Source organism: Myxine glutinosa, chromosome 4, assembly GCF_964187855.1.
Source record: "Myxine glutinosa chromosome 4, kmMyxGlut1.1, whole genome shotgun sequence".
NCBI classification, from domain to species: domain Eukaryota; kingdom Metazoa; phylum Chordata; class Myxini; order Myxiniformes; family Myxinidae; genus Myxine; species Myxine glutinosa.
The window spans coordinates 19,842,578-19,864,812 of record NC_136264.1 but is presented as its reverse complement, the minus strand read 5'-3'; the positions used below and the strand labels follow the sequence as shown (position 1 = coordinate 19,864,812).

Sequence of the window (22,235 nt, the reverse complement as noted above, 5' to 3'; positions counted from 1 at the left end):
AATGATGACAACATCGTCAGAGAGGATCTTGGAGGAACGTGTCTTATTTAAACCTCAGACATTTAGTTTGGTTTCTCTTTGTTGTTGAAGTGTGCGGTGTCACCATGCCAAGATCAAAATAGCTCTCTGAGGCCTTCAGAATGAAGGTTAAAAATGCCTACGAGTCTGGGAAGGGATTTAAAAAAGATCTCCAAACAATTTGAAATCGATCATTCGACTGTCCGGAAGATCAACTACAAGTGGAGAAGATTCCAAACAACTACCAACTTGTCCAGGCCAGGCCGCCCCTGCAAGTTCAGCCCGAGAGCAGACTGCAAGATGCTGAAAGAAGTCTCTAAGATCCCCAGAATGTCATCACGGGACCTACATGTAGCTCTTGCCACTGTTGATGTCAAAGTGCACGAGTCTACCATTAGAAAGAGGCTGCACAAATTTGATCTACATGGAAGGTGTGCCAGGAGGAAACCTTGGCTGTCCAGAAAGAACATCAGGGCAAGACTAAAGTTTGCCAATGAACACCTCGGCAAAGACCAGCACTTCTGGAACAATGTGCTCTGGACAGATGAGTCAAAGGTAGAGCTATTTGGCCACAGTACCAGAAGACATGTTTGGTGAAAACCAAAGACAGCATTTGACCACAAGGACCTGATACCAACTGTAAAGCATGGTGGTGGAAATATTATGGTTTGGGGCAGCTTTGCTGCATCAGGGCCTGGGCAGCTCACCATCATAGAATCCACTATTAATTATTCTTCATTGTACCAGAGAGTGCTTGAGGATAATGTGAGGCCATCTGTCGGAAAGTTGAAGCTCAACCGAAGGTGTACCTTGCAACATGACAATGACCCTAAACATACCAGTAAATCCACCAAGGAATGGCTGAAAAGAAAGAAACGGAGGGTTCTGGAATGGCCAAGTCAAAGCTCGGATCTAAATCCCATCGAGATGTTGTGGGAGGATTTGAAACAAGCTGTGCATGCAAGAAACCCCTCAAACATCGCACAGCTGAAAGAATTCTGCATGGAGGAGTGGGCAAAAATTTCGCCCAGTCGATGTCAGAGTCTGGTAGACAGTTACTAGAAACGCCTACTTGAGGTTGTTTCTGTCAAAGGGGGCAATACCACCTATTAGAGGCAAGGGTGTACTTACTTTTTCCTCATGCGAAATTTGCATTTATGTTTATTTAAAATATAGAATGGACTACAAAATGTAAATGTTTCATGATATTTGTTATATTATATCACCTTTATCTATCAATATTGTTGAAATGAAGATCAAATAGCTCTATGTTGAAATATGTTGAAAAAGTCAAAACTTTACATGGGGTGTACTTACTTTTTCACGTGACTGTACATATAAACACTCTGCTGGGACCCGTATCAATAACAGTCGCTACACGGACAGTGATTTTACACACTTGTGGCGCTACTTTATTAATAAACAATTATTTTTTGATTTTTGCAAAAAAATTTATAATAGAATTTTTTCAATTTTTTTTATTTATTTCACTCTAGATTTCGAACTAATTATTTGAGCCATGAGTTCCAGTCATAAAAAATATTGAATCAGATTTCGAATATCAGCTTTTAATAAGCCTATAAGATAATCTTGCCAGGAGCCAATCACAGTGCACCGACCTCACCAGCCTTGTCATATATATATATATATACATATATATATATATATATATATATATATATATATATATATATATATATATATATATATATATATATATATAATCGTTAGATTGAATAAGACGTGGACGTAGCTTCAGGACGTCGATCTTTAATTGTCGCTCCCCTTCCGTTGAACTTCCGTTGAACTTGGGGCTGACTCAGAAGAAGACCTTTGTTGGTCGAAAGCTTGTCGACAATTAAAGATCGACGTCCTGAAGCTACGTCCGCGTCTTATTTAATCTAACGATTATATATTCAATACAAATGAGATGCCCTGCTCGTACTTTGGAGTTTCTACTATTTCTTACAGTTATATATATATATATATATATATATATATATATATATATATATATATATATATATATATATATATATATATATATATTAGGGTGGCCCAAAACCAAAAAAGTTTGAAAAGTCATGCTCCAACCTCGTGCCCCCGTTCATTTGACCATTAAAAGTATACACCATAAATTTCAGTCAAATTGAATAGTATTTCGAGGTCGCTCCAAAATGCACATTTCCACCCCGAGCAAGAATTTTTTTTTTTTTTTTTTTTTTTTGTATACAGAGTCGAGACTCGTGAAAGAGCTAACATTTATCAAACAAACAAATCAAACAAACAAGCAAACAAAGTATATAAAAAGGGGAGTGGTCGACAAGATGGGGAGAGAAGGGGAGGAAGCACACAAACACAACATTTGAGAGCAGGGACATCGGGAGATGTGTGGGAGGGAGAGGGCCTGGGGGGAGGCAGGATAGGTATAAAACGCAAGGACACCAAGGACTTCCAGGAAAGAAGTCGGCACCTCAAAAAAGTGGATTTGGGATGAAATTAGCGGGGGTAGAAAAGATCAAGGTTTTGGATGGGGGAAGATAAGAGATGGTGGTGAACAGCTGTTTTAAAGACCTGGAGGGAGCAGTGGGATTGAAGGGAGTGGGGGAGTTTGTTCCAGAGGCAGGGTAAAAGGGGAATGAAAGAGTGAAGGTGAGCAGAGAGCCTAGATTTTGGCAGTTTAACCATAAGAGGGTTGCTGGCAGATCTTGTGCGACCTGCAGGAATATTTGGGGGACAGAGCACAGAGAGAGCTGAGGGAGCAAGGCCGGAGAGGAGTCGGTAGAAGACAGAAAGACCACCAACCTGCCTGCGGTGAGTGAGTGAAAGGCCCTTGGAGTTGGCTTCATCGCAGGAGATTCCAATGATTCTGAAAGCTTTGTTTTCAACAGCTTGAAACCGGGCTAGGTGTGAGGCAGGAGCGCACCGGCCCAGAGGGGGAACAGTATTCCATTTAGCTGCGGATGAAAGCCTTGTATGTTTGCTTGCCAAATGATTTATTTTCTGTACTCCTGATGTGGTTTTTATTACCTCTGCCACTGAATGTGGATGAAAGTTATGTTTTCACCCGATTTGTCTTTGTTTGTCTGTCTGTCTCTCTGTCTGTATGTTTGTCTGTCTGTCTGTGAACAACAGTGAATGATATGGAATATTCTTACCAAAACCTCAAGTTATGTTTCCAAAACCCCTCATCATTTTAATGCAGGGAAATTAGTTATTTGATTAAGAATATTAATAATTTTCATGAGTACCTCTATTTACCTTTAATATGACATGTGGATTATGGTCCCACGCAGAACCATGTGGAGGAAACTTTTCAGCAGATGGCTGGCTAACCTCTCCAGGCTACCCACATTTTTATGAAGGCAATGTGGACTGCGTGTGGGACGTGACAGCACCTGCCGGGAATGTTGTGGTACTCTCTGTCATCGACATTGATTTGTATGATGTCGACAGCTGTTGGAACAGTTGGCTTGGCTTGGGTTACTTGCAGACTTCACAAAGAGAGATCATGATGTGCAATGCCACTGATGAGGGCCGGACATTTGTGTCGGCTTCTAACATCTTGCGCATATTTTTTCATACAACATCGTTTGAACCAAGACGAGGCTTCAACGTTACATGGAAAGCACAAGGTAAAATTAGTGTCAGGATCCGTACGCCTCAGTAGATTTATAAACAACTGCAAAGGTCTTCGGATGACCCTAATTCTTGCAAATGAGTTCATGTTTTACTTGTATCTTATTAACAACAGACACGAGATAACAAAACAAATAATGCAATCCTGTTTTGGTATATCATATTTTATTCAAGCCTCCACATTGTCTTTATTTTGTACCATACTTCAGTTAGTCGTGTATATAGTAGGTGCAAAGAAGACTATTTAGGGTGAGTGGGTGGGGCTGAGGAGGGCAATTCTGGTCGCTTGTATTTTGTAAGATAGCAGGAAGATGAGAGTGAGTGGCTAAACATTGTATTTGCATTAACTACAACTTTTAACTAATGCTCTTTTTTATCATGATTGGAAATAGCACTTTTAAAGTTTTATTTGCACACTTTACCATCCAACTTCACACATGATGTAAATGTGAGATTGTAGTCACAGAAGCAGATTTATGATGAGTAAGGTAAATCCTCTAATATATGTTGTTCATCGTGTCTTCCACCATTTTACTCTTTATCATGTCGTTATAGCAAAATGTCATTGGCCCCCATGCATGCTCCTTGCCCAGTTAACTGCTCTATCAAGGAGTGTTTTTTTTATGGTTGTCCCCATTGTTGTTGCCCCCAATTTTTGATTAAAATTCCACTCTGCCCTAAGACGTGCAACTAACTACTGTATAAACCCCATATTTACACTACCATGAGGTTATGGTTATAGTTTGCTTCCTGCTACCTGCTACAAAATAGGTTAACCTAGATACTGCATGTCATCTTTTGGAAGTAGGCCACATAACATATATGGTTGGGAAAATTGCATGCTTGGTCAGGGTCACCCAGATAGCTGAGGTGGCAGAGCACTGGTACGATTTACCAGAGGACCTGGGTTGGATTCCTGGTCTGGCGTGTACGTTTTCCCACATATGTCAATTTATTACTTATCTATTGAACAGGATCCGATCCTCAAATCCAAATCCAAATTTGAATATGTGCTTTAATTATTCCATGAGTAAATCGTGTTTCTAAGGCAAGCAACATTTGAAAAGGCAGAAACAAAATGGCGGCCTAAGAACCCAGCGATGTGACAGTGGGCAAGATGGCAGACCACCATTTTAGTAAGGCTTTTTGGGTTTTTTTGTTATGAGCACCCTGTTATTCATCTTCAACGAGGGTGGTTTAACACACACAAACACCCAGTTTTCATCCATGCATTTCCTTCAAGGTCGAGACGTATTCATACACAGATTGGGGCCGCTAGGTTTCATAGTTTTGGAGTTATGGAGGAGACACACATACATACACACTGACTTTTATTATTAGTCCCCCACCGGTGTACACCAGAGGGGACTATAGGTTTGCACTCCGTCCCTCCGTCTGTGAGTCTGTCTGTCAGTCTGTCAGTCTGTCCGTCCGTCACGCAAAGAACAGTTTTCCGGACTTCTTTTCTAAACTCTTAATGCTAATGATTTCAAACTTGGTACGTGGTTTCCTCATGATAAGTTACAGATCAAACTCGAACTTCACTACGTTTCGATCGTTTTTGACCAAGTTATGGCACTTTGAACTTTGGTAATTTCCCCAACAGTTTTCGGGACGATAGACTGCCGGTAGGGGACATGTATTGCAGCGCAATATTCAGAATGCTTGTTATACATAAATCACCTCACATCAACCCTCAAACACCACAATGGTGGTTTGAAGTGTTCTACCACATTTGATGAGGAATACAGAGATACACATTATGGTAAAACTGACCATATCAAGAGACTTAGGCAATTATCTATTTATTTTGCACATATGAGCTTCCTTGCAAGGAACTTCCACCCAGTAGTCGGCTATCAAGGCAATCAGGCTTGTGCAATTGTTGCCACCCTATGGTTGTTTCTTTGTGCTATGCCCTTTGTAAATGCTGAGCATCAAGCAAGGAAGCAGCGCTTACAATTTTTTAAGTCCTTCGTATGGCTCGCCTAAGCCCGGGTTTGAACTTCCAACCTCCCCGGCTCAGAGCAGACACTCCCACCATTATGCCACTGAATCTGGTGAAATTTTTTTGACTCTCCCCAATCCACCCTCCCCCTACAACTCCTCCCATGTCCTTCTCCCCAATCCAATACATGTACATGTTGTGGTTTCAAAGCTATTTGTGACCTCTCATGTCTTGCTCCCTCTTTATTTTTATCCTTTCATCCCTCCCATGTCCCTTGATGATGCACGCATTCTTTCAGCAATCTTTTCTTATGAAATTCTTTTCTTATAAAGGAATTCTTCACCATTGAGTGATTGGGCTTAAATTGTTATATATAACGATATCTCAATAAGTTATGGCCGGATTCGGATACTAAAATTTTTAAGTGATTCTTCACCATTGATTGACAGAGCCAAATACAATATGTAGCATGATACGGTATTTCAAAAAGTTGTGGTTGGTTAGGTGACAAGAACAAGCCGATTAGATTTTGGTTCAGGTCCGAATCCAGATCTGGCCTATCAGTGGGATACAAAACGTAAACTGTTAGGCCTACCGGAGGTATGCTCTCTTCCGAGTGCCGTGCTAGTTTTGTCTTGTTAATCCCTTCCTTCGACCCTTCTATCTGCGAGCTTGCACATAAAAGTTCAAGTTGAGGTTTCGTTTATTTGCACACTTCAAGCAATTGCAGTAAAGGGAATGTTTTAATATTAGACAATGAAGAGAAAAAGCACAAAACAGTGTGATGCAAACAAGTAAGTAGTGCACAAATAAGTGATAACATTTTGGGGAAATTTGTGTGTTCAAGGGTATAAATGCAATGTCGTGATAAGGTTGCTACTCTTCAGCATATGCTATCTCATCTTTTACCACAACAGCTGGTACTATTCCCACAAGACTATTACTTACATAACTTGAATTTTCTTCAGATGTGGACGAGTGCCTTTCCAACCCCTGCAATCCTCACCGAGCCATTTGCACGAACACCAATGGGTCCTGCACCTGCACCTGCAAAGAAGGTTACTATGGAGATGGAGTTACATGCAACGGTAAATATTAAATATGTACAATTTTGCATGTTTATCAATAAGAACCATGTATTCTTGTTTACACAGCACTATTTAATACTTTAGAACCACCAAAATGATATTGCCTCTGTAATTACTGTCTTTGTCCTGGAACCACAAATAACTGTATTTGTCAGTCTGATTATTTATTTAAATCACAATTTATAATTCACAAACAACCTGGTGAAGTATCAAATATAAACTCCTTCACTGATGTTGGACGACAGACCATGTGCACCACTGGCTTTTGCTGCATGAATCCTGACCAATAGGATGTGCCATACACCATCCTGTGTGTGGTCCACAGAAGCAGAACTGAAGAAACAGCCAGGATAGTTACATTTAAAAGAATCATAAATTATTGTGGCAATGCACGGGCTGCCAAGACAGATCCTGATGAATGCAATTGTTGTTTTACCTTTATATATGCTTGACATTCCAATATGCCCTCCTCTATATGAGGATGCAGTGAGGATCAGGATCTGCTTTGCTAACCTGTGCATAGCCATAGGAGTTCATGCTTTTTACATCCACCATTGAAGGTGGATAGAGGTTATGTGTTCACCCCTGTCTTGTCTGTCTGTGAGCAGGATATCTCGTAAAGTTACAGACGGACTTGGACCAACTTCGGTGGACAGGTTGGATCTGTGACAAGGACAAAATGGTTATATGTTGGTGAAGATCTGGATCCGGATCTGAATACTATACTTTTTAAAGTGATTCTTCACCATTGAGAGATACGGCCAAAAGCGATATATAGCATGATATCTCCAAGTTATGGACAGTTTCAGATGAAACTTTGTGGACATGTTGTGTGTATGACAAGGAAGAATTTCTTCAATTTTGGTGAAAATACAGATCCGGATACGGATATCCACATCTGGATAAGGAGTTTTTATTTTTATTTTTACCTCCACCACCGAAGTTGGACATAGGTTATGTTTTCACCCCTGTCTGTTTGGCTGTCTGTTTGTCTGACTCTGAGCATGAGTCCAAAGGTTATGGATGGTTAAGGATGACCAAAACATCCATATCAAAAGGTTATGGACAAATACGGCCGAAATGTTATGCATGGGATTGGTATGTGATGAGGACGAATTATGTAGATTTTGGAGAAGATCTGGAAACGGATCCGGATACTAGAATTTTTAAGTGATTCTTCACCATTGAGAGATAGGGCGAAAAACGATAAATAACATGATATTTCAACGGATTATGACAAAACTTGATGGATGAGTTGGGTCAGTGACAACAACAAGCTGATTAGATTTTGGTTAAGGCCCGGATGCAGATGCATCATATTAGTGGGATAGAAAATGTAAACTGTTCAGCCTGGTGGAATAATGCTCTCTACCGAGTGCCCTTCTAGTAATTATGTAGACTGGCAGGTACCTGTGGAAAATTTTTTGCACAATGTAAAATGTGACTTTTTGTCCTCAAGTCCCCTTGTCCACACCATCACAAACCTCAAGTCATCGACCCCCACTCTCAAACCCCAAGTTTCAAACTCCCCCCAAACCTGAAGGCTTTAATCACCTCCCCACCCTAAGCCTTAGAACCAATCCCTCCCCCACCCCAATATCTAAACCTCCCCCTCGTATCTCTGTCTCATCAATTCCCTTCCACTATCTCAGAGCCCCAACTCTCTGTCCTCCCCGGGGGGAGGGGGAGGGTGGAGGTGGGACTAGAGAGGGGGAGCACGGGGGAGAAGCGAGGAGGGGATGGTGGACGAGAAGAGAAAGGGGGAGAGGGTAAAGGGGGGAGAGGAGAGAGAGGGAGGGGGGAAGAGAGAGAGAGAGGGGAGTGGTGGAGACAATAGTTAAACGCCATGCAAGTTTATACTTGTCTAGCTACATGTGCTTGCGAAAGCTGTTGCTTGATTAAAACCAGCCTGCCAACCTAAAGATCTTTAAAATCATCTACCTCCCCCCTCCACTTACCTTATTCTTCTCAGGAAGCACTCATCTCTCCAAATAACCACACATATATCCACTAACGTAACCACAGCACCACGGCAGGCAACTTGTTGCAGTTCTTGTACACCAGAGGCATGTGAAGCCTCTTGTGTACATGATACGAAGCAAAAAAAGGCAGCGATTTAATTTTGAAGCCCGAATCAGATGGGCAGACAGATGGGCAGATGGACAGACTGGCAGAGAATATATAAAAAAGATGTTAATTGTCAATTAAACTTTATAGTTTCGTCATTTATTTATCACAATGAGTTAATAAAAATTATACATGTTCATGCATGGTTCAATTTGAAATAATCATCCACTGTAACATTTTAAAATAAACCATATTGACATAGATTCAAATCTCGGCCAACGTTTGCATTAACTATTTTGGTGTTTCCCTTTTTATTTACACTCCAGAATTTCGCCTTTTCCCCTTTGGAGATGAAGTTGGTGATGACCATATTGGAACCCGGCGAGACGATTTTACTTCAAACATCTTCGCTCCTCCTTTCGGAATTCCTTTTGGCTCCACAATGTTCTACAATCTCTACGTAAGTACAAATACTTGCGATGTTCTTGTTGTACCAGATTTAAAAGGGTTTATGTTTTCTTTATATTTGCTCTTTAATTCCCAAATTGTTTGAAATATTGATGATATATTTGCAATTTATTTACATGTGGTAATGTTAAGTCATATTGTCACGTGACTCACGATGGGGGATAACAGTTTTTAAAATCCCAGAGAATGTTTATTAGGTGAAGCCACACCTCCTAATGAGGAGGCAGTGTTGACTCGCTCTTTGAGAGGGCACCACACCACCGAGTGGAGAGCCAATTTGTGTATCTCAGGCAACCGAGAGATTTGGAGGAACCGAGCGACAGACTACACGACATTTTCGTAGTATAATAAAGTCTTTAAAATTAAGTTTTTTGCAAATTAAATTTTAAGGTGAGATGTGTCTGCTTTGTATTAATGGTGCATGAAGTAATTGGTGAAATTAAAAGCCTATTTTGGATACAAAAGTAACCCTGATTGTCTGCTTTATGAAGACCGTTGAAATAAACAAAGTTTTAATTTCATCCATTGATGGAAATGGCCATGCTCACCAGGTTTTTTTTTTTTTTTGTATATAAGATCGAGGCTCATGAAAGAGTGAACATTAATCACACAAAAAGTCAAACCGACACACAAAACCCAAAATAAGGGGAGCGGTAGACAAGATGGGGAGAGAGGGGGAAGGACGGACACAAACACAAAATTTGAGAGCAAGGACATCGAGAGAATTGTGGGAGGGAGAGGGCTTGGGGGGAGGTGGGAGAGGTATAAAACATATGGACACTGCAAGGACTTCCAGGAAAGAAGTTGGAATTTCAAAAAAGTGTATCTGGGGTGAATTAGTGGGGGTAGAAAAGATCAAGGTTTTGCTGTTTTAAAGACCTGGAGGGAGCAGTGGGATTGAAGGGAGTGGGGGAGTTTGTTCCAGAGGCAGGAGAAAAGGCGAATGAAAGAGTGAAGGTGAGCAGAGAGCCTAGATTTTGGCAGTTTAACCATAAGAGGGTTGCTGGCAGATCTTGTGCGACCTGCAGGAATATTTGGGGGACAGAGCACAGAGAGAGCTGAGGGAGCAAGGCTGGAGAGGAGTCAGTAGAAGACAGAAAGACCACCAACCTGCCTGCGGTGAGTGAGTGAAAGGCCCTTGGAGTTGGCTTCATCGCAGGAGATTCCAATGATTCTGAAAGCTTTGTTTTCAACAGCATGAAGCCGGGCTAGGTGTGAGGCAGGAGCACCGGCCCAGAGGGGGGAACAGTATTCCATTGAGCTGCGGATGAAAGCCTTGTATGTGGTGAGGAGCTCAGGTGTTCCAAGGAAGGACTTCGCACGACGGAGGATGCCCAGGCGGCGACTGGCTTTGGAGGCCAGCTTGGAAATGTGGTTTTCCCAAGAAAGTTCATGGCAGATAGTGAGACCCAAAAGCTTGAGCGACAGAACTTCTTGGAGAGGATTGTTGAGAAAGTGGATGGGAGAGTTGTATGCTTGCTTTAAATTTTCCAGGCAACCACCCATACACACCATGGAGAAAGACACCATTAAATGCGAATCATTAGAAACCAAGCTGCTCAGTCAGAAAATAACACTACTTTGCAGCTCTAAATTATTTATCAATAATATGCATTCGAATGCAATAGTTGTTTTCGAAAATCTTCTTCAAAGTTTGTTTATGAATTTTCATTGACAATAAAGTGAAAGTTTGTGACTTTTTTGCAGTTCACTGACAACGGGGCAATAATCTTTTTGAAAAATGGAGACGCCCGCTTTCCTTATCCCAACCCACCAACTGCTGGCTTTCAGGAAGAGTATCACACCGCCACAATTGCAGTGTTCTGGGATGATGCAGATTTGTCACGTGAAGTTGGAGACGTTTTTTATCAGGTGTATATTGTTTTAATTATATCATTTTTAAGTAACGTAACCAGAAGCATCAATGGTTTATATAAAAGTGATTTAAATCTTCTTATTTATAATTATTTAGAGCACTGATAAGAAGTGTATTTCTGCCAGAGCTGATTTCATGGGAGCATTGACAGAGTAAGTCATGCCCCCTTCTTTGGTATCTCATTAACTTTTGCCACACTGTGATTAACTTACTGTTTTATGAATTTTGCAGGAATATGACTTCACTGGAAAAACAAATCATAGCCAAAGCAGTAAAGATCATGCTGAGTTGAGGCAGAAAATAGAAGAGCAAGTGCACAAAAACTTCAGCATTAATTTTAATGCAACTTGGATACTGAAGGTCACATGGAATGAAGTCCCAGCTGTCCCTGCCATCAGCAACTTGCATAATGTATGTCTTTGGTTTTATTATTTGTTTTTATACAAGCAACAACAATTGGTGTGCCTTTTCAAAAGTGGGAAATATCTTTATCATTCTCCGTACATGCTCTTGATCTTAACTACCCTCGTTAACCTTCCCCAACAACTTCCTGTGTGTTGCCTTCCCTCTTCTAACTCCTCCTGTTGGTTCATCCCCTTGTACATCCACATGTAGTCCTTCTACCCTCTTTCAGCTCACGCTTCCATGAACTGGGATTTTACATCCAAAAAAATTTGAAATTTCTCTGCTCCCTAGTCCCTTTGCATTTAACGTAAAAGATATTTTCATCCTTACTTGCTAACAAATCATTTTCTTATACATGGTTTAAGCAGTGGTTCTTAGCCTTTTTCTCAACAAGGACTGGCAAAGGTCAGCAATAAATGACCACAGACTGCCAATTTTGAACTATGTAATTAATGGTCTTTACTGACCATACTTCAGGCCCATCTCTAATAACTTTTCACAGTAATATTTTGTTGTTGTATAATTGCCTAGTTTAGCGGCCTCTAATGTCACCCACCTTTGAGTACACATGAAATGCCTGATGGAATGACTTGAAAAGTCGACAATGCCGGTAAAAATAAAAAATATCCTGCGACTTCCACTGCCACACCATATGCCGTCATGGCGCCTAAGAACTGATCAAACCTTAGGCTTAGTGGGAGGCTCAGAGTGGGTTCTTTGCTTGTGTGAAAAAATATATATATTCATGGAAAGTGTAACTATAACTGCGCGTCGTATATTCACGAACATTCACATTATGAACGAGAACTGTTCCCGATTGCAACATAAGTTATATTACTCAGGAATATTCATCCTCTGAGTTCCTGAACAAGTTCAAAAACTATGATTTAATTACTACAATAAACGTGTTTTGTTTCAGAGTAAATTACAAAAGGATTGTTTTCATGTGATGTCACTTTAGGTTGACAAAGCTACAGGTTCCATTTCAATCACGTCAAAATTAATAATGAAAAGACAAATAAAATATACTTTAAAATCAAAACAAACGTTCCCCCCACCCCTCCCAGCACATAGCAATGTGGCCAGCAGATACTAAGTGTACCTGAGAGCATCTAAAATCCCAAAACTTCTGGGCCCCTTATGTGGGCCCTGGACCCCACACCTTGATAGCTTCACACTTGCAGCATATAGGTGAGTATGCATCCTGTTCCCTTCATTTCTGGAAACCCCCTTTCAAAAATTTGGGATCTGCCCCTGGAATAGATGATACATATATGCACTTGCTCCATTATATATATATATATATATATATATATATATATATATATATATATATATATATATATATATTATATATATATATATATATATATATATATATATATATATATATATATATATATATATATATGAGTCACTATGCGACCCCCATATCATCAGTGGAGAACCGCAGCAAGGTGTCCCATACAGCTGCTGCTGCACCTTGCTGGGAGCGATAAGCACCGCCTGCCACACGGTGACGTTATCTCTGGTATCCACTCATCATATGGAGTCGACCTGGTTGCGGTTGGGAGTTACTAATAATGGTATCTGTAATCTGGTTCTCCAACCTAATGAGCGGACAGTATGACGTCATCGCCATGCATGTCCGCATTGCGGATGTAACTTATCGTTGCTTATCGATAAGTGCTTATCGGTGCTTATCGCTCCCAGCAAGGTGCAGCAGCAGCTGTATGGGACACCTTGCTGGCGGTTCTCCACTGATGATATGGGAGTCGCATAGTGACTGATATAAAAACCGAAAGGTTCACAGAGTTACAAGTGTATGGAAAGCCTCACTGCGTTGCCCTGATGAAGCCCCAACAAGGGCGAAACCAGGTCGGTAACTGTGAGTTTTGCATGCACTTGTGACAGTATCTGGATTTATAATCCGTAATGACGCACTGCTAGATGGTTCCTCTGGAGCTTTGCAGGCAATGCGGACATGCATGGCGATGACGTCATACTGTCCGCTCATTAGGTTGGAGAACCAGATTACAGATACCATTATATATATATATATATATATATATATATATATATATATATATATATATATATATATATATATATATATATTTATTCGTTGGGTGTAGTTAGCATGTGAGTTGAAGTAAAAAAAAAATATTTGCAATTACTCCACAGACCGGTAGCTTTCCTTCCACGAACAGGCAGCTGTCCACAGACCGGCAGGTAAGAATCTGTGATTTAAGGCTTAAGGAGAAGATGGAACACAAATAACGAACATATATACCTGACAAACATATGAGATAACACCAGATATGACTTCAAAGAAACACAGCTGTTGATCTTGGGGTAACTGACAACTTCCCAGGGCACTTTTGGTACTGGCGATGCCATCTTTATGATGATGCTTTTCTCTCCACAGTCAGTGGGACAAATAAGTATATATTTCCTCCTCCCCACGGACGTCAACCAATGGGATTTGTCTGTGCTCTCTGCTTAAAATGCTGAGTTTTAACAAAGCAAGAAGCAGCATTTACCATTTTAATGTATTTGGTATAACCCGGCCAGGGTTACAATCAAAGCGCCATCCTTCCAGACTCACAGCCAACACTTTAAACATTACGCCACCGAGCATTGACATATTACTTGTGTGAGTTTAAGAGTGGAAGGGGAGTGAAGGGGAATTAAACGTTTGAGAAAAGAAAATAACATGTGGGAGGATAGATGAGGAAAGAGTTTATTTTTTGACGATGTGCGTGTTAGTCGCTCACCATCAAGTTGGTGATGCATCCCCAATGCAAACCCAGGGAGGTGCCACGGTTTTGGTGAAACGCAGGAGTAGCGACATATCACCAAATCAAACTCCTGGGTCTCACTATCAGGCATGATCTTTCTTGGGTAAACCACATTTCAAAAGTTGGCCTCCAAAGCCAGCAGCCGACTTGGCATCCTCTGTCGTACAAACACCTTTCTTGGCATACCTTAACTCCTCTCCACTTACAAGGGTTTTCATTTGCAGCTTGATGGAGTGCTGCTCTCCCCTCTGAGCTGGCTCCCCTGCCTCACATCTTGCTGAGTTTGACACCGTGGAACCATTATTGGAATCGCCCGAGATGAAACCGAGTCTCTTGACCTATCACTTCACCATCACAGACAGGTCGATGGTCTCTCTGTCATCTACCGCCTCCTTTCTCGTCTGCACCCTATGCACTTTCTGGGCTGTCTCTCCCACCCCAGGTTTCTGCAGGGCACACATGGTCCACCGTCAATCTCCTTCTGGTGAAACTACATAAATCCAGGATCACGGCTCACCTCCTCCACTCATTTGGTCCTCTTTTTCCCCACCGATGGAACCAACTTCCACATCCTCTTCAAACTCATGCTTCCATCCAGGTCTTCAAGACAGCTGTTCACCACCATTTTAGATCATCCCCAATCCAAAACCATGGTCCTTACTTCCCTCATTAACCCCCTGTATCCCTTCCGCCCTCCCCAATTCCTCTTCCTTCCAAATTTCCAGTTTTCCCTCCTGGGTGTTTCCTTCTGTATCCATCTTGTCCACCCCATACATCCTATCCTGCCCGACCCCCGACCCCCCCCCCCCACCCCTCCCATTCCTACCCACACCAATTGTTTATCCGCCTCCCTCTACTTTGGCCTTCCGCTCTGCTGTTGGTGTTTCCCTCCTCCCTCCCCCCCCCCCCCCAATCTCTCTCTGTCTGCTGTTCATTTTGTCCTGTTGCATCCTGATCAATTCAGTGTACGAGTATTAGCTCTTTCACGAGTCTCGACTATGTAAAAAAAAATGTAATTGGAGAAGAAGTTGGAGAGCTGTACAAGATTGTTCAGTTAAAAAAACCCTTTCTACCACCTCTCTGATTCACTGGGAATTAGAAATCAGTCTGTCATTGGGCATTGACCCAAGACACCTCATGCATCCCTCTCAGCAGACCTGAAAAAAACTTGCTGCTCTGGTACTTGGGACATATTATTTAATCCAGAAAGGTCTCGCACGTCTTTCTCATCCAAATGGGGTAACGATTCGACCCTACCTATAAAATATTTGAGTATGGCAAAGTTTTGGGCTTTTGCCAACAGCCATAATCACGCCTTGGTAGACCACATTTCCAAGCTTATCCAGTTTGCCCATTCTCCAATGCTTTGCTCTCAGCATGATAACCTTATAATGTCTATATTTCCGCTCTGATCAAGCCAATACATTGTATATACAAAAGGGCCAGGAAAGGAGATTAATGGAAGAGGGGCGAAAAGAAGAAGTACAAATAGATTGTGAGTAAAGTCCAGACTGATTGACTGACTGACAGCCAATAAACCTCAATGTTTGTGCTTAAAGTTGACCAGTCTAGGACAAGGGGGAAGATTCACTAATCTAGCTTTGAGAAATTGCACAATAAACACAAGGCAACTTTGTCAAGATTATGCATAAACCTAGAAAAAAAAAATTGGCCAAGAAGTCATGGTTTTCTTGCACAATATCCCAAAGTATTCTTGTTCCTCCATGAGCCTCGACTTTGCAAACAAAACATTTATAAACAAAATGATCAAAGTTTATTCTCGACTTCTGATTTGGTCTGACTTTTGATAGTTTTATCATAGTGAAAAGGAATGACTGCGAAACCCATGTATTGAGTATTTTACAAGGAGAACCAACCAGCTATTCAGTACCGTGTTTTCCGGACATGTTTGACATTGAAAATCTAGGGAGTTATTGACTGTTTGCCTGTAGGCCGGCAGCAGCACTGCCTGATCCCACATGCCAATATACACATTATAGTGGCATTTTATGGCCTCAAAACAGATGTTAAGGCCAACGTGAGGTCCAGTGCCTTTAGAAAGTATTCATACCCTTTGACTTTTTCACGTTTTGTTGTGTTACAGCCTGAATTTAAAATGGATGATATTTAATTATTTGTCACTGATCTACACAAAATACTCCATAATGACAAAGTGAAAACATGTTTTTAGAAATGTTTCAAATTTATTGAAAATGAAATACAGAAATATCTAATTTACAGTATTCATCAATACTTCGTAGAAGTGCCTTTGGCATCGATTACAGCTTTGAGTCTTCTTGGGTACTTCTCCATCAGCATTGCACATCTGGATTTGGGGACTTTCTCCCATTCCTCCTTGCAGATTTGCTCAAACTCTCAAGTTAGATGGGGAGTGTTGGTGAACAGCAATCTTCAAGCCTTTCCACAGATTCTCAATGGGGTTCACGTTTGGGCTTTGGCTGGGACACTCAAGGACTTTCACATTCTTGTTCTGAAGCCATTCCAGTGTTGCTTTGGCTATATGCTTGGGGTCATTGTCCTGTTGGATTGTAAATCTTCACTGCAGTCTAAAGTCTTTTCCACTCTGAAGCAGATTCTCCTCAAGGATTTGCCTGTATTTATCTCCATTCATTGTTCCCTCTATCCTTAAAAGTCTCCCAGTCCCTGCCACTGAAAATCATCCCCATAGCATAATGCTGCCACCACCATGCTTCACGGTAGGGATGGTGTTGGATGGGTTGATGAGCTGTGCTCAGTTTCCGCCAGAGGTAGAGCATTGCATTCAGGCAAAAGAGTTAAACTTTTGTCTCATCAGACCACAAAATATTTTATCTCATGCTCTGAGTCTCACGTACCTTTTTGCAAACTCCAGGCATGCTGTCATGTGCTTTTTTTCTCTGAGTGGCTTCCATCTGGCCACTCTCCCATTAAGCCTAGATTTGTGAAGTGTTACAGAGACTGTCATCCTTCTGGCAGGTTCACCCATCTCAGACAAGGAACTCTGTAGTTCTGTCATATAGGTCATTGGGTTATTGGTCACCTCCCTGTCCAAGATCCTTCTTCCCGGTTGCTCAGTTTGGTCGGACGGCCAGCTCTAGGAAGAGTCTGGGTCGTTCCATATTCTTTCCATTTCCTAATGATGGAGTATTTGGGAACGTTCAACATTATAAATGGTTTTGTACCCTTTTTTAGATCTTTGGCTCCTCACAATTCTATCTCGGAATTCTACAGACAGTTCCTTGGACTTCATGTTAGAGTTTCTGCTTTGACATGCACTGTCAACTGTGGGACGATATATAGAAAGGTGTGTTTCTTTCTAAATCATATCCAATCAATTGAATTGGCCACAGGTGGACTCCAATCAAGTTGTTGAGACATCTCAAGGATGATCAAAGGAAATTGGATGCACCTGAACTAATTTGGAGTGTCATATAGTAAAGGGGTTGAATACTTATTGACTGAAAACATTTCACCTTCTCACTTTTAATGAATAATCTATGAAAATTTCTAAACAAAAAAAATTCCAGTTTGACATTATAGTGTATTTTTTGTAGATCATTGACAAAAATTAAATACAATTTATTTTAAATTCAGGCAGTCACACAACAAAATGTGAAAAAGTCAAGGGTTGTGAATACTTTCTGAAGGTACTGGGGCTTAAAACCATTCCCAGGTTCTGAAGTACCGACACCCAAAGGTTGGCGAGTCCAGGTGATACGGTTCAGCCTTGAAAGAATAACGTACAAATAAACACACAAACACTTGAAAGTATTAATAAGATAATGTCCTGAAATGTAATTTCACAAATTAGGTTCATTAGCATCTAATCATATTCAATCATATCTCTTCCAATGATAATTTCAATGAGTCACTTTTGGATGGAGTTAATAAGCATTGTATAATGATGATTAATTTTGTTACAGACGAACACATTCCAGGCAGTTTTGACAACTGACGGCAGAAACACGTTCTGTCTGATCCAATTCATGGAAGGAAAGATGCTCTGGAGGCCTGAGTCTCGTGATCCAAATGCAAACCACGCACTCATTGGATACCACAGGTATTAGAACAGAGTTTTGAAATGAATGATGAGACAAGTTCTTAAACATACATAAAAGGAGAAGAAAAAAACATTTTCCTTGTTCATTATTCACACTGAAAAATGCTCTTTTTTATTACCTTTAACTTCCTTTTCATGAAACTTTGTCGATTTACTTACCAACTCTATTATGAACTTTGACATGATGAAACTTGGTGTCAACCGTCGAAGAAGTCATGGTTTTCTTGCACAGTATCTCAAAATATTCACTCCTCCACAAGCCCACCACGAATCTCAGACCATAAGAACGCACATCAAGAGGTCAATGGTTTAAGAACCAACAGCAATAATGCTGAAACATGATGAAAGTCATGTCGACTGCCATGCCTATTGGTGATTTTTCAGTATTTGAACTCCATAAATTACATCATAAGTGAATTTTGTATGTCCTTTTTCAAAAATATATTGAAGCATATTGGGTCAATCAATTCTCATGGAGCCAGGGTTTTTACCTAAAACATGTCGCAGGTCTACAAGAACTTCAGGCGTTGCTGTTGTTGGAGTTTTTGGTGTGGGTCGATTTTTGAAATGTGCACGTGCACCCATTGGTTGGACGGCTTCTGGACTACACCCATATCTGTCTCTTGACTCCACCCACCATAGTTCCGAGACTAAATGATACGGCTGCCATCTTGTTTCCTGGTGGGAAACTTATGGACTCAAGACATTTCAGCTTTTCATTTTTATAATGTTAAAAAATGTAAAAAAAAAAATCCACTTTGACATTATGGGGTATTATGTGTAGATCAGTGACAAAAAATGTCTTTTTTATTTCTTTTTACCTTCAGGTTATAACACAACAAAATGTGAAAAAGTCAAGGGGTGTGAATACTTTCTGAAGGCACTGTAGATCTACAATGAAGCTCTAACACCAATTGAAGTGCCATTGCTTATTGGATTTATGGTGCTTAATTCAACAGCAGTGATATTAAACTGGCAAGATATCTGATGGTTGCCAGGTGAAGTGTTTGATTAAAGTTGCCTCACATGTTCTTACAAATAACACCTGTTGCCTGTGTATGGTGTGTCAGTGGCTCATCACCTGGATCGATGATATACAATGATCAAATTATTGAAGAAAGTGACAGCAGCAGATATCGGCCTGACAAGTCCAGTGGGAGAATAGTTCAGAATGGATCACCTTTAGATATGCGTAAGTGGTCCACTTTTGCAATTATTTATATGGCAGTGTGTATTGATTTATTGTATATGCCGCTCTTCTTAATAAAAACCCCACAAGTACTTTTTTTTTCTCTTCTCAAGTGAAAATACTATGTTTACCAAAGCTTTTGTGTTTTCTTAACGTCTACAGAAGCTAAGGGTCGTTGGGCATTCAGGTTGGAAAATATTCAAGCTTCGTTTAAGAACCCACGTCAAGAATGTTGGAACTGGTACTCGAATGATTACTCTCCCTGGCTCCAGTTTTGGAATTCTCCGTGCCCTTGCACTTGGGAGCAGGGACTCTCTGACCCTCGTTTTGTGTCTGGAAATACCATGCACCAGTTTGGATTCCATGAACCAAATGTTCCAGGTGAGAGCTTGCACATCCAACGTCTGTGGGGTATGACAGTTGATTACAAGCAAAGCAAAGCAAAGACTTCTCCACAATCGCTCAAATATAAATAATTGTTTTTTCAGATCTGGATTCCATCAGCTTGGGAATGTTAATTCAAATACCTGTTTCAGATGTGTGACCTCGGTTTTTGTTCTGCTCTCCATACACACTTTTGCAAAGCATTAAAGTGTTTTGATAAAGGTTACAGCACCTTTGGTTGTTTCTAAGATGGTCTGTATACAAAGGTTGAATGTAAATCCATAAACGACAAACAAAATACACATATCCCCTCATTATTGACCACACTGGTTTATATTATAATGCATATATTATATTAATCAGCAAAATGTGCCGATCTTCATTGGCCCTTCAGAGCATGTTATGGTATCTCTAAATAAGCTGGCTGTCCCTTCTGCATGCATTCACTGCTGGATGGTAACGGTCCCATAGTGGCTTTCAAAAATGTAGGCCATTTTGTGCCAGTACCCTGGCTTAATTCCAAACTCCTTCCTTAATATACAGCAACACTGCATCAGCTGCGAAGCCATGCGTTCATAATGATGCAACCTGGAGACTGAACCAATACTACAATTTGCCGATAAAATGTGAATTTGATATTATGGAATAGCATTTATCTTCTCATCCAATTTTTTTCCTGGTGGCTACTATCCCATGTCAGTGTCCTGCGTTTACCATTGCCCCTTCTTTACATGAGCAACTTTTCTATTTCTCTTGAAAACTTGATGTTCACTTTGCTGATTGAATTGCACTTTATAGGAAATACTTTCTCCTCCGAGCAACATGACATGAAAGTTGCAACCCTCATGTAATCTAGAGAGGACAAATATAGCTGGATTAGTTAGGTGTAGAAGTTCGATTAAAATGAATGTGGGATTTATGTGGGACTTTCTATTTACAGGAACACGATCGATATTGCAAAGCCAATGGTCCAACTGGAGGGGAAGTGGAATGCGATGCTATTATAACCGCTGGGGGAGCATTTTAACTGGAAGGATTGAGAAGTTCTTACCCACTCCATGGAATCAACCTTTCCAATGGATTCGGAACAGCAGGAGAGGCTGGATCAGAACATTCTTCAGTAATCAAAGGGAAAATTGGTTGAAGGAACAACGAACCAAGTATTACGGTATGTGCTCATGGTTTGGTGGGATCTAATTATCTCTCACATTATTGTACCACAATTTTTACTCTGGAATCATTTTTAACATTTTTTTTCCTGCTTTGTTTTATCTTTCCGTGTTATTTTATTTATATAAGTAAAGCCAAGGATAAAACCTAAAGATACACTTTTTGTTGTATCTTCTCCAGGACTACTGGCTCTTCCATATTCAGTGTACTAGCTCTTCCATGAACTTCGACTTTGTATACAAAATTAAATCCAGAATATTGTTTTGTAATTTCCAGTTGCTGCCCAATATCCCAAAACGGGGACCGGACGAACTAGCTAACTAATTTACAGGCATTAATCTTCATGAGAGTTTTTATGATTTATTATTATTATTATTATTATTATTTTGTAATAATATTAATATTATTATGCTATTATCATTATTGTTGTTATTACTTTTGTTGTTGGAAACGGCCTTCGAAATATGCCAGGCTAATGTGGAACAACACTCAAACTGCTATATAAACACCTTGATGTGTCGTTTTTCCAAGATGGCTGCCATAATAGGGACATTCCAGCTTGGCTTCCTCCCTGAAAATGTTTACGATAGGTTTATCTCGCAACCTGCCTGGTTTCTTGCTTTTATCACAAAGTGCAATTTTATTTATTTATACTAAGTCAAATATTTGCCAAAGAGGTAACTCAAGAAAGCCAAATCCAACAGAGCTAAAATTATGTACAAATTCATATCTAAAAAGTGACACATATGTGATCATATGTTCATAATGATATGTAACATATATGATCTCTCTCTCCTCCTTCCTCCTTTAAACACTTTTGGCACTCTTCCATAAACAATCAACAATGGAAGATGTTAAGGACTGTTATTATTAAACTATTCAGTTGTAAATGTTCCACAAGTAATATTATGTGAATGTGATCACTTGTACTGATCACTCCGATACGTGCATGGATCAGCCAAAAGATTTGTTTAAATTAGAAATATTTTTATGGTATTGCGGATATATTATTTTCCTGAAGTACCCCTGTTCTTTTTGATTCCATAACCCTGCTCTTTTATTTAGTGTGTTTCTGCCTGGTTATTATTTTGTATAAATATTTCCCTAACTTCAGTGTGTATA

The 22,235-nt window shown here is 40.4% G+C and overlaps 2 protein-coding genes across 2 annotated transcripts in view; both read left to right on the top strand.

Moving 5' to 3' along the window:
• The window catches only part of LOC137425804 (fibronectin-like), a 1,588,206-nt gene that overhangs the window by 276,446 nt on the left and 1,289,525 nt on the right, over positions 1-22,235 (top strand). The window lies entirely within an intron of this gene.
• Positions 1-22,235, top strand: part of LOC144891467 (uncharacterized) — a 53,930-nt gene that overhangs the window by 30,087 nt on the left and 1,608 nt on the right. Inside the window, exons 7-15 of the mRNA XM_078775083.1 lie at positions 3,315-3,653; positions 6,574-6,693; positions 9,087-9,220; positions 10,936-11,100; positions 11,336-11,515; positions 18,234-18,370; positions 19,441-19,562; positions 19,722-19,940; positions 20,884-21,111. Of these exons, the coding sequence (XP_078631209.1) occupies positions 3,315-3,653; positions 6,574-6,693; positions 9,087-9,220; positions 10,936-11,100; positions 11,336-11,515; positions 18,234-18,370; positions 19,441-19,562; positions 19,722-19,940; positions 20,884-21,111 (1,644 nt within the window). The remainder of the gene's footprint in view (positions 1-3,314; positions 3,654-6,573; positions 6,694-9,086; positions 9,221-10,935; positions 11,101-11,335; positions 11,516-18,233; positions 18,371-19,440; positions 19,563-19,721; positions 19,941-20,883; positions 21,112-22,235) is intronic.